This window comes from Pituophis catenifer, unplaced genomic scaffold (genome assembly GCF_029215685.1).
Source record: "Pituophis catenifer annectens isolate HBS135680 unplaced genomic scaffold, rPitCat1.0.hap2 SCAF_15, whole genome shotgun sequence".
Taxonomy (NCBI): Eukaryota; Metazoa; Chordata; class Lepidosauria; order Squamata; family Colubridae; genus Pituophis; species Pituophis catenifer.
This window is the reverse complement of record NW_027256895.1, coordinates 389,650-402,032: the sequence shown is the minus strand read 5'-3', so window position 1 is coordinate 402,032 and position 12,383 is coordinate 389,650. Positions and strand designations below refer to the sequence as shown.

Here is a 12,383-nt window from a genome sequence, read left to right as displayed (position 1 = left end):
CCTCGACTGCAGGCAGCTTGGAAATGCATGGTGGACCAGCCCTTCCCCTGCGGGGCACCAGGCGCTCTCCGTGACTTCCGTCTGGTCTGCTGCTGCCCTGCCAAGCGAGGCAGCCGGGGGGGGGCGGAGGGGGGGCTCCACAGGGGCAAACTTGTTGTCCAACTGCAGTGCAGCAAGTGAGCCTCCAGGCTTGCCAGCCACAAAGAGGGCCTGTGCAGCCTCTGGCCCCGTGGCTATGGGCTGAGCGACCAGATGCGAGGGACCCCGAGGTGGAAGTGAGGAGCCACCCCAAAGTCCTTTGGCCAGACCCAGCCGGAGAGCCTGTCCTTGGCTGCCCCGGGGAGGGGGGAAGGGAAAAAACGAAAGAGGAAATTCTGGAGAGAAAGAAGGGCTCAAAGCTTTTATTCAAATGAAGCAGGCTGGTGTCCACACACAGGTGCAAGCTTTGGGGCTGCACAAAGCCCTTCATCGCTGAGCAGAAGGGGCGGCTGCTGACCCCCAGATGCATCTGGGGCTGAGAATGGCACAGTCCCCCATACCAAACGAGAGAGAGGTGGTGAGGCTGTTCGCGGCTGGCCGGAGGCTGCAGAGGAGCCCCTCGCCCTACTGGCTGGGGAAGGGGTCTTCGGGCACCGTGTTAAGGTGTCCCATGAAGAAGATAGCCAGGGTGCCAATGGTAAAGAGCAGGATGGCCAGCCCGAAGCAGAGCTTGTCAATCATCTGTCCGATCAGCATCCAGTTCTCCATCTCCTGGGAGGGAGGGGCAAAGGTCAGCGGGGTGGGGCGGGGGAGCAGAGTGGGGAGGCAGCTTTTCTTGGGTTGGTCCCACTGACTCACCGCCCCGTCACTGTTCTTCTCCTTTGTGCTCTTGCTGATGAAGTTGCAGGCGTCCACACACTCCTTGATCTCTGGAGCCAGGCTGGAGAGGTTCTTGTACAGCATGGTGGTCATCTGCACGTCCAGCCCATCTGGGGGGGGGGAGAATGAAGGTAGTGCAAAGCCTTCATCTCTTGCATGTGCACCGAAGCTCTCCGGTCATTTTTCTGGAGCGTGTTGGGCGATGAGTGCCAGCACTGCCCTGACGCTCCTTCCAAGGGGGCATTTCTGCTCACCACCTGTTAGGCAGGGACCTGGCAGAGGCCGTGAGTGAGGAGCCAAGGTAGCATTCATATCCAAAAGGTTGGCAGCTTCAGGCAAAGTCAAAGACCTCTGGCCTAAACCGAGCCTTGCCCGCTGCCCCCACCCCCCCGTCAAGTGTACGATTTCAAGGGCTTGACGGGCATCGGGTGTCCTCAGGAATGGGGAGACTGGCTGCCTTCTCAGGGCAGCGCAGGGCAAGGGCGTGTGGTCCTTGCCGAGTCGGCTGGCAGCCAGGCAAGTGGGAAGCAAGACCTCCGGAAGAGCCCCCCTGCCCCTTGCCCGCTGCCCATGTCCCGCACCGTAATCGGGCACCCTCTGCAGCCCGTGGCGCTGGCCCTGGTGCTCAAAGAGGACCTCGCTCCGGGCCTTCTTCAGGATGTACTCCTCAGCCTTGACCAAGATGGAGAGGGAGCGCCGAGGGCAGGGGGCGCCCTGGAACTCGTCGTCTGCAGGGGCAATGGTGGAGCCCAGGTAGTGCGGGAGGATCTTGAGGAAGAGCTGAGGGGGGAGAACAGGAAGGGGCAGTCAGGTGTACCCAGACCCCTCTCCCCTCTGTGGGTGAAGCCAAAGGAGAGGCAGGTGAAACTGAAGCTGCTACTGATGTTAAAATTCGTGTCTTAATGTGCAGAAGCTGCTGGGCTGAGGCCCAAAATATTTGCAGGAGAGGTCAGGAGGCCGAAAGAAGCTGCATCGGCAGTGAATTGTCTGAGGACCAGGGGGGTCCTGGCAGATGGGGAAATGGGAGAGAGGGGCTGCCTGTTATACTGACAGGGCAAAACAAAGTGGCTGAATGGGTCAAATGACTTTCCTCGCTCCCCTCTTTGCCTTGCCTTGCCTTTGGGCTTCTTCCTTCCTGCCCTCTGGGAGGAACCCTGTGATGTGGGGTGGGGGGTATGGAGGTGCTGGCAGAGTTCCCCCCCTTCTTCAGCCCCTGATTTTCTAAACTGGCTGAGAGGCGGCCAACGTTGGCTGCTTTAAGAGGTCAGCTTCCAGAAACACCCCCCCCCCAAAGGTAGCTGAGGAATCATGGGAATTGAAGTCCACCAGCCCTGATTGACCCTGAAGGCTCGCTTTGCATCCTGAGCCTGGGCAAGGCCATCAGCCGGTTCCACTCTGAAGTCTTCAGCCATCCGCCACGAGACCACCTGCAGGGTTTCTTCAGCATCCCTCGGCACTTAAGAGAGGGTGCCCGTCTGCTTGGCTTCAGCCAAAGCACCCTGGCCTCACTTTCTGCCCCCCAAGCAGCAGCCCCCCCTCCCTGCCTCCCCTCCTCACGCGCTTGAGCCTGGGGGACAGGAGGTGGGTGCTGGGGCTGCGCAGGGAGATGTTCAGCACCACGACGCAGTTCGTGACGATCAGGGTGGCCACCGTCATCACAAAGAGCAGGTACCTGACAGCGGGAGGAGAAAAGCAGCGGGTGGGCCGGGCCGCTTCCTGGGGACACCCCACCAGGCAGGCTGACAGTCACTCACTTGCCAATGAGGGGGACGCTGAGTGACGTTGCGGGCACCTTCTGGGCAATCAGGAAGAGGAAGACCGTCTGGGCCAGCAGGACCGAGATGCTGACCGTGCACTTCTGGCCACCAGCTGCCAGGCAGGAATCTCGTGGGTGAGAGCAACGAGGCTGCCCAGGGCCTCCCGATGCCCTTCCCTCTCCCCCCAACCAGCAGCCTCCTTTCCAGTCTGTGTGACACCCCCCCCCCCCGGCAGCTCACCCTGGGCGGGCAGGAAGTAGACCAGGACCACCAGGGAGGAGATGAGCACGCAGGGGACGATGATGTTGATGATGTAGAAGAGCGGCTTGCGCTGGATGATGAGGAAGTAGTGGATCTCGGAGAAGCCTGGTGCCTCCAGCCCGGCGATGGGGGCCAAGACCCGGCGGGCCGGCCGATATATTAAGGCCCACTCCCCATTCTCTGAAATAGAAGCCCCCCCCAGACATTGCAGCTGGCAGCTCCCCAGGGCCCCCCAAGGCCAGGGGAGCCAAGGCCTCAGTCCCTGCTTCCTGGCTTGGCGGCCCCCTCCCCCACTACCTGTGAAGTCTTCAATGATGACCTCCTCCACTGGCATGAAGGTGGTGTCGCTGAGGCCGTACTGCAGCTCGACCTCCCGGGCATTGTGGGTTTTGGACCTGGAGGAGCAGAAGAGCAGGAGGCCGGGGGAAGGCCGGGCCTCCCACTCTCCTTCAGCAATCCCCAAGGCACAGCAAGGAGTCGCAGATGCCCCCCTGCCCAGAGTCACGGGGGCCCCGACCCACCGGAAGATGAGGGAGCAGTTCTGCCAGTCAAAAGGGAAGAAGGTGACCTCGATGGGGCAGGAGCTGCGGAAGATGGCAGGAGGCTGCCAGTACATTTCCCCCCCGTGGGAGATCAGGACGTTGGCGGAATAGGCCACCTCAAAGTTGCCATCAATGCTGGTGGGGGGAAGGGTTAAGGTTAGGAGGAGGAAGGCACCTCCCTTCGGCAGCTCCCCTGGCCCTCCCACGCACTTGTTCTCCAGGACGATGTCTGGCAGCCACACGTGGTCAGCCGGGACCCGCAGCGCTTTGTCATATTCCTCCTTGCTGAAGTTCAGTCGATAGTCCACCCATTGCTGAGGCCAGGAGGGGAAAGAAGTGGAGGTGACCCTCTCTCGGCAGGGCAGAACCCCTCCGGAGCCCCCTGCCAAGTGGGGTGGGGCTCAAGCCGAGCCTCCGCTGCTGCCCCAGAGACCTGGAAGGTCAATTGCCAAGGCTGCCTGGGTGGGAGATGAAGCCCCCCCAAGGGAGCCCCAAGCAGTGGGCAGTCAGTGGGGGTCCAGGATGGGGCAGTCCCCCAGGGTCGTCCTTGCCTGAGTAATCCAGACATTGGTGGTCAGCGTCTCCTCTTTGGCATTCTGGAGGGAGGGAGGGAGGAAGGAACACGCCTTTCACTGCTTCTCAACTCCCTCAAAGCCCCTGGATCTCCCCTTCCCTCCAGGGGTGGGGAAAGGGCCCCCCTACCAGTGAGATGAGGTTGGTGAGGGTCAGCTTCAAGAAGACCTGGAGCACTTCGTCCACTCTCTGGACCGGCCACTGGGACTTGTCATAGTTGTCAAAAAGGCGGTTGTAGAGATTGCGCTCCTTGTTGCTCTCTGGGGAACCTGGGGGGCGAAGGGGGGGCAGGATGAGACTCCAGGGAGCAACCCTACCCCCACCCCACAGCCAAGCCTTGGCAGCTCCTTACTGAGGGCCGCACAGCCGATCAGGAGCCCCAGACAGAAGCCCCAGGCCAGGGTGCCCACCACCTGCATGGCCAGTCTGAGAGACGCTTTGCGGAGGGGGAAGAGTTATTTTGAGTCTGCTCCTGGCTGGGAGGAGGGGGCACCGGATATCCTCCCCCCCCCAAGCATCAGAGGCATTTGCTTGCCAGGCTCCAGAGCACCTGTTGGCACATGCCTGTTGGCATCCATGGCAGAGCAGCTGGAGATGAAGGGCACCAGTGAGCTGGCCTGAAATCCTTGGGGTCCTTTGCTGGGAGCGCCCCACTAGCAGGCCCGGAGAGGTGGCAGCTGGCCACAGCCCCGCGACTTGCCAAAGACTCTGCCACCCAATGGTCCATCGGTTCTAGCAAGGTGGGGGGAGGTAGGGAAAACGGCCAGTGGAAACACATCCGTCCCACTGCACAGAACTGATCTTCTGCGTTCCCACAACGCATAGCGACAACACTTAGAATAACAACCGGGTTGGAAGGCACCTTGGAGGTCTGTCTAGTCTCAATCCCATTTCAGGCAAATGGCTGTCCAGTCCCTTCCTAAACCTCTCCACCGATGGGGCAGCCCCAACTCCTGGAAGCCGTTTGTGGTCCAAGGGGCAGAAGTGGGAGGTGGGGGAGCTTTGAGCCGCCGGGAGGGGGGGGGGGCTTGTCTCTGTGACCGGCTATGCATACGGATGAAGCCAGACCTGTCCAGGGGCCAGGATGGAACTAGGAGACGGGTCACCTCTGCCAGAGAGGGGGAGCAACTTCTTCCCATCCCCCAACTCCCCAGGCCCACTGACATTCCCAGGCCGTGCTGGGGGGCAGAGATCAAGGGAAGGAAGGACTGGAAGGGCTGCATCTGGGCAGATTGATAAAGCCCCATCCTTCCCCCACAGCAGCTGGCCTTATCGGTCTCCTGTGGGGAGAGCAGGACGTGGCACTCACACCACCACTGTGACTAAGCAGGGAGAGGCACCACCGTCCTTTCTCTGAGCTCCTCTGCCAACTGATTTGCCCCACTCCGGCCTTTGCTCATCTTGGATGCCCCTTCAGAGGCCGGCAGCGCCAGCATCGCAGCACAGCTGAACTGCCGCTTGGAGCCTCAGCGCCAGCAGCTCAGCCCATCGAGGGAAAGTCGGATCCGGTGTGAAGGGACGAGGAGAAGGAGGAGGGCAAGCGGAGAACACCTGCCCTGCGAGGTAGGCTGCCTAGAACAGCAGCAGGCAGTGGGGTAGGTTCATGGAGGCAGAAATCAGCCGTGGAAAGCTCGAAGGAGGGTCGAGCCACAAACCCAGCAAAAGACTCCCGGTGGGGGCCTCAGGACGGGTGCAGAGCAGGCCGGAAAGCTTTGGGCTGGGTGGGGGGGACTGTGGCCAGGTGGCAACTTTGCAGCTTTGTGCAACTAGACAGGTCCTGGTGCTGAGCTGGAACCTGAGCAGGAAGGGCCTTCGGCTGCTTGGAGATTCCCCTCAGGAGGGCGGGCAGGAGGGCGAATCCTTTTTCTCCTCCAACTTTCAGTGGCGGGATTGCCAGACCAAAGGGCAGGACGGGGCTCCGGCTACCCTTGCTTAAAACCAGGGAGGCTCCGGGCAGCCTCTGGCTTCTCAGACCTCCCGCCAGGCACCTCCGTCTTCCAGGCAGAGGAGCCCTTGCCCGCTGGCCTTGGCACCATCTTCCCTTGGCCCAAAAGCATTTTGCTTAAGTAAATAGTTTAAACGTCTCCGGAGACTCTCAGCCATCCAGGTCCTGGGTGTCCCAAAGGTGCCCTTTCAAGAGGCAACTGGACTTCCTGGGTTTTCTTTGACGACGTTTCACTTCTCATCCAAGAAGCTTCTTCAGCTCTGACCCAGTGGTGGGGAATGGAAGACAGCTGGTCAGTTGCATCCTTTGAGAGAGTCATCCAGGCCACTTGGAGGTTTATCTGTGTCTTCAGGGTCACCTGAGTGGTGCAAATGGGTGTGGAGCCAGAGGTAGGTAGTGGTCAAGCAGAGGTCCAGCATGGCACATATGTGGTCTGGGCTGAAGTTGGTTCTGGCACTTAAAGTGCTTCCTTGTAGCAGCCATTTTTTCACTACCTTTTTCACAGCTTCGGCTGTTGGAATGCAGGTGAAAAGGGAAGTCGCATCACAGGAAGCCATGGTCTCATCTGGGTCCCATTTGCCTTGCTGGCAAAGTCCTGTGAATTGTTGATGGGATGGGATGTTGTTGCCAACTAAAGGAGCTAATCAGCTAATAATCCAGTCAGAGTTGAAGAAGCTTCTTGGATGAGGAGCAAAAGGAAAAGAAAAAAGAAAACCCAGAAAGTCCAGTTGCCTCTTGAAAGAGCACCTTTGGGATAAATAAAGGTGGGATAAAATTCCAGTTTGCTGACCCAGGAAAGATAACATCAGTATTGTTTTGCCAGTGGTGTATTTACTTAAAGCCATTCCTCTGAAATATTAAACCACCTCTAACCTGTTCAACCAGGTTACTAATCTATTAAGATTTTTTTTAGGGTGAGGACAAACCCCCCCCCCACTAGATTTGCTTTATTTAAATTACAATCCTCCTGTAATGATGGGAGGTTTCAGCTACTTTATGTGGTCCAGACCCCAGCCTCTTTTTGCAACGTGGTTCCATTGAGCCCCATCCTGTTTGAGCCCTCAGATAGCAGCAGCCAGAAGGCCACGGATTTATATACCGCTTCACTGCCCTCTCTAAGCGGTTTACATAGGCAGCCTATGGTCCCCAACAACAATCTGGCTCCTCATTTTACAAACCTCAGAAGGATGGAAGGCTGAGTCCAGCTTGAACCGGTCACAACTGAACTGCTGGCAGTCGGCAGTTAGCAGAATTAGCCTGTGCAATTCTGCCTTCTAACCGCTGCGCCACGACGGCTCTGGGATGTTAAGGCGTCAGGCTCTGGGTTCAAACGCTCTACAGAAACCGGAGTTTTTCTCCGCCTCAGAAACTTTGCACATCCTGGTGCTACATCACTTGCAGAAAAGGAGGAATACGATCGATCAGGCGGTTATAATTCTCTATCAGCAACTCTCAATCTGAGCAGCTTGAAGCTGGGTGGGCTTCAACTCTCAGCTGTGCCGGCTGGGGAATTCTGGGAGTTGGAAGTCCACCCAGCCACAAACTGCCGAGGTTGAAAGATGCTGTAATCTGTAACATTTGATAATAAATAAATAAATAAATAAATAAATAAATAAATAAATAAATAAATAAATTTCTATACCGCCCTTCTTCCGAAGGACTCAGGGCGGTGTACAGCCTATTAAAAACACATGATGAATGAATATTGAATGCAGGTGTTCATAATTACGGGCCTATTAGGGTTATTCAGCAACCGTTTTGATATCACAGTGGCCTCGGCCCTATTTTTAGCTGTTGCTTTGGTGCATTTCCTGCGTTAAAAGCCACAAGACATATTTGGAAGGTGTGGAATCGAAGCTGCTGAAGTCTGCGAAGTCCGAGTGTTGTCCATTAATTCCCGGCTGAACTCGGAGGCCTCGGCCTGGCCTGAAACCAACAGAATCTGTTATGGTTGCACCCATATTGCCCTGCAGCTTTTATTAAGATGAATGGTTAGGATGGAGGTAGATTCTGAAGGAAGTCCATCTCTGTGGGCAATAGATGTCTTGCATAATCCATCACTTGTGGTTGAGATGTTCAGCATGGAGAGTAGCCAGAAGGCCGGGTCCCCCTCAGAGGGTCAGCAAGAAAGAGGGGGCCTCTGTGGGAGAAGAGGAAGGGAAAGGCTGCCCCAAATGCGGAGATCCCCCCTCCCCACATGGCAGGAAATGCTGGCTGCTTTTCTGCTGCTTGCTACACAAAGTCTCAGTTCAGAATAACAATGAGAGTTGCATCGAGGGAGGGGCTGATGGCTCAGAAGGAAGCACCAGGGCTCAGCAACTCCCTGGGAGTTTCCCCCCTCCTTCCTGAGGGCTTGCAGGGGTCCCCAACTTTTCTGGTACCAGGGAGAGGTTGACTGTGGGGGACGGTTTCGTGCATAGCCCAGATCCCACACGTGCGCAGATGAAGCTTCCCTAACAGGCCCAGGCCCAGTACTGGTCCACAGCCTGGGGAATGGGGACCGCGGCTGTAAAGGATCTTCCCCAGCCGTGGAGAGTCATTCTGCCTGGCTCTTCTCCTTGTGGGTCTCTCCAAGCGGAGGTCAGAGGGATGCAGGGGAAAGCTTCTACGTCAACCACTGCAGCCGGTCAGAACAATTCCCAGCCGATCTCCCAATGCGTCCAAGCAGCTGTGGCTTATCTTAGACCCCCTGTGTGGCCTCCTTCCCACAGATGCTGCAGGGTCTGCTGGCCCCCCTCCTCCTGGCTGCCTCAGTTGCTGTAGTGGCAACCATGCCTCCCCCCGAGCAGTGCAATTCCGAGATGAACAAGATCAAGGACCTGCTGGAGGTGAGCTGTGTGGACAAGGGGCTGACCAGCATCCCCAGCGGGCTGCCCAGTGACACAGGCATCCTGCTCCTCGCCTCCAACCAGCTGGCCAAGGTTGCCCTGGCCTCCTTCCAGCACCTGCCACAGCTGAGCGACCTGGACCTGTCCAACAACAGCCTGAAAGCCCTGGAGACCGGCGCTACCCTGCCCAAACTCAAGCAGCTGCTTCTGTCCCATAATGGCCTGGAGAGCCTGCCTGCTTTCCCGGGGCTGCCCAGCCTGACGCACTTGGCATTGGGGCACAACCAGCTCTCCCAGCTGCCCGAGGGGGGCTTCCGTGACCTGGGGCAGCTGCAGGACCTGGAGTTGCAGGGCAACCGGCTGCAGAACCTGCCTGGCGGAGCCTTCAAAGGCCTGCGGATGTTGAAGGATCTGGACCTGTCAGACAACTGCCTGGAGGCGCTGCCCCCAGAGCTGCTGGCCGAGTTGCCCAAGCTGGAGATTCTGCGGCTGGAGAGGAACCGGCTAGAGCGCGTGCCGGACGGTTTCTTCTCGGGCACCGAGTATGGCTACATCTACCTGGTGGAGAACCCCTGGCTGTGTGACTGCCGGCTGGACTACCTGCGCAAGTGGATCAATGACAACGAGTTCTTTGTGTATACTCGCATAACCGTGCAGGACGGCTTGGACAAGGAGGTCACGGAGAATGAGCCCCACAAAGTCCTCTGCCAGGCGCCCCCCAAGGAGAAGGGCCAGGCCGTCATGAGCTTCAAAGCTGACTGCAGTAAACTCGGAGACATCGGCCAGGAGGTGGGAGAAGAGGGAGGCCCTGCGGGCGACAGCTGGACTCCCTCTCCGACCCCTTCTCCTTCGATGGCTGCTGCCCCCCTGACTCCACCGTTCCTTGCAGCCTCCAGGCGCTCCTCCCACAGCCCAAGAAGAGCCATCAGCCCAACTGGTGCCGCTCTCACAACCACCACAAGCACTTCAGCGCTACGTTCTACAATGACACACTCCCGTACAACCACCAGCCCTGGTCCAACCACCGTTCTTAATATCCTCACCACAACCGCAGCCTTTGTTACTGCGGGTGCCACTGCGGGGGGGTCAACTGCAACTTCTAATGGCCCCATGACGACCCCAGGCCCCTCAATGGCCCACATCCCAACCCCCCGTGTACTTACTGCGATGGCAACCTCTCGCACCCCACTTGCTCTCAGCCCCACTGCCTTGATGCTCACCACCCCACTTCCCCCGAGTGCCCCTCTGCCAACGACAACCGCAGCCTTTGTTACTTCTGGCCTTTCCACCAGTGGTGCCACTGCGGAGAGGTCAACTGCAACTTCTAATGGCCCCATGACGACCCCAGGCCCCTCAATGGCCCACATCCCAACCCCCCGTGTACCTACCGCAATGGCAACCTCTCGCACCCCACTTGCTCTCAGCCCCACTGCCTTGATGCTCACCACCCCACTTCCCCCGAGTGCCCCTCTGCCAACGACAACCGCAGCCGAGCATCCTCCGAGCCCTGCAGCCCTGGGCCCCTCCACCCCCAACCCCACCCATGTCAAAAGCTCACCCAGGATTTCTGCTCCCCTTTCCACCCGCGAGTTTTCTCCCCCACCTCCCCCCAAGCCCTCTGCCCACTGTCTCTGCCCCGCCCTGCCCGTCAGGGTTCTCGGAGCAGCTGCTCGTAAGGGGTCCAATGCAGAGTGGCTGGCTGGCTCCTGCTGCCTCCTGCGCCTGGTGCTCTACCTTGCATGCCTGGCGTTGGTGGCCCTGCTAACTCTGGCCCTGCTCTGCTGGCTGGGCTGGTTCTATTTCGGCTGGTACCGCCCAGCTGTGCGAGGGGCTCCGGGGTCTTGCCTGGCCAGGCCCCAGCAATTGCAGAAAGCCTCCCCCAAAGGATGGCAGCTGAAGTTTGCCGAAGCCCCACGTCCCACACCCGGGCCCCGGATCTATCGCGTCTGCAAGAAGTTCCAGGTGGCCCCTTCCCGCCACGTCACCTGGCTGCTGGTTAGCCTGCCTGGCTCTGCCGGAAAATGGGCACAGATGCAGGCCAGGCTGTCCTCCTACAGCTTGGACAGAGGAAAGGATAGTCTGGGGGCTGTGAGGGTGAAATACGCCGCGGCCTCTTTGTAAGGGCCAACCAACCCGGAAGATCAGAAGCCCTCAATGTCCCTTTAAAGGGGGGGGAGGGGCTTGGCCAGGCTGCTTGCAATCCATGGGAATTCAGTCCAACCAGGGGAGGGGGGGGCTAGACATGCATGTGTGAGGCGCCCAGTTCCTCTTCCCAATGATGAATCCAGTCAAGTGTCCCAAGTGACGGTTCTGGCCCCACAAATCTTGCAACTGTTCTCAGACACACACCCCCCCCCCCGTTGTTATTACTACTGTATTTTTGTGCCATCTTCCTTTGGACAATTCCTGCCCCAACTCTTGACAAAGTTGCAGTGGCTGTGGGATGCAGTGATTGGGGAAGGACTCTCTACCCCAGCTGCGACTCTGCCCCTCCCCAGACCCCCTCCCAGCTGATGGCTCACATGCATGCAAAACCTTCGCTGCCCCCAACCACCAAAGGCCAGGGGCCTGCTAAGGCAGGGCTGGCCTACATCCCAGAGAAAAGAGGGAGGTGTGTGAGGGTTTTGCAACATTCCCTGGTCTTTGAGGTAGGCCGGGGTCCACACGGACTGCCATCGTCTCAGGATGCCCTCAAGGGAAGCTGCCCTGCTATGGCTGGCCTTTGGGGCATCCTTGCCCACGAGACCCCCACCCCTTTCCGTGGGAGGGGGAAGAGGCAGCGCACTCATCCACCGAGGAGGCCCTTGCTGAGACCCACACCTCCTTTCCCCACGCTACCCGGTCCCTCCCTGCCGCCTCGCACTGAAAGGCCTAGGCAGAAGGTCCAAAGCATCTCCACGCAGGAGACCCCAAAGACATGTGCGTGAACCCCACCATTCAGAAATTCAGTAATCAGCTTTGCTGCCACCAGAGGGCGCTAGCCATCCACAAAGCCGAGAAACCAGCCAAGTCCCTCCAAGGAGGAAAACAGACAAGGCCTTTAGGGGACTCCTATGGGGGGGGGGGGGATTCTGGCATGGGGTGCATGGAAGCCTTCCAAAGGAAGTCAGTGGACGCCTCCACCCTGCAGCCACTGCGTGGAGCAGGCTGGGCCTGTGGAAGCCCCCCACCGCCAACCTCGGGCCCAGAGTGCTTCCCCGTAGCAGTGGGGGTGGGGAGCAGGAGGCCCCCTTTGGGCAGCTGAAGGGCACAGCCGGGCCAGGGTGCGGCCAGGAGGGCCGGGGGTGGGGAGGGGATGAGGCCATGGGCAGGTTTCTCTTCCTTGGCATCCAGTTGGAATAAAACCACTTTGCCTGCCTCCATCTGCTTCTTCCTCCTTCGGTCTCCAGGTGGGAACACAGAGAAATGGCAGCGGCTTCCCTTCCAGCAGTTTCAGTCCAGGGCCTTCACGGAAGGGAAACCGAGTCTTGGGTGAGCTGGCATTTTGATGATTAAAAGGAGCCTCCCTTCCTGCCAGTCCCCCCCCCCCATCTGCATCCCCCCCTCACAATCCTGCATTCATCCTGCTCGGTCCACGCAGGGTCAGTAGACCCCCCCAAGGGCAGCAAAGCCAGCCCCC

The 12,383-nt window shown here is 58.9% G+C and overlaps 2 protein-coding genes across 2 annotated transcripts; one reads left to right on the top strand and one right to left on the bottom strand.

The window, feature by feature from the left end:
• Positions 1–386: 386 nt before the first annotated feature.
• On the bottom strand, positions 387–4,423 carry CHRNE (cholinergic receptor nicotinic epsilon subunit). The gene is made up of 12 exons (XM_070954758.1): positions 4,344–4,423; positions 4,121–4,260; positions 3,970–4,014; positions 3,629–3,732; positions 3,398–3,553; positions 3,174–3,271; positions 2,856–3,056; positions 2,613–2,727; positions 2,416–2,530; positions 1,440–1,638; positions 838–968; positions 387–750 (listed from the first exon to the last, which is right to left on the bottom strand). The coding sequence occupies exons 1-12, from the start codon at positions 4,408–4,410 to the stop codon at positions 604–606; spliced, it is 1,518 nt and encodes a 505-aa protein (XP_070810859.1). The 5' UTR covers positions 4,411–4,423; the 3' UTR covers positions 387–603.
• Positions 4,424–5,367: 944 nt separating this feature from the next.
• Positions 5,368–12,126, top strand: GP1BA (glycoprotein Ib platelet subunit alpha). Its single transcript, XM_070954672.1, has 2 exons — positions 5,368–5,554; positions 8,648–12,126. Exon 2 carries the CDS (start codon positions 8,648–8,650, stop codon positions 10,883–10,885), a length of 2,238 nt encoding a protein of 745 aa, XP_070810773.1. The 5' UTR covers positions 5,368–5,554; the 3' UTR covers positions 10,886–12,126.
• Positions 12,127–12,383: the final 257 nt, after the last annotated feature.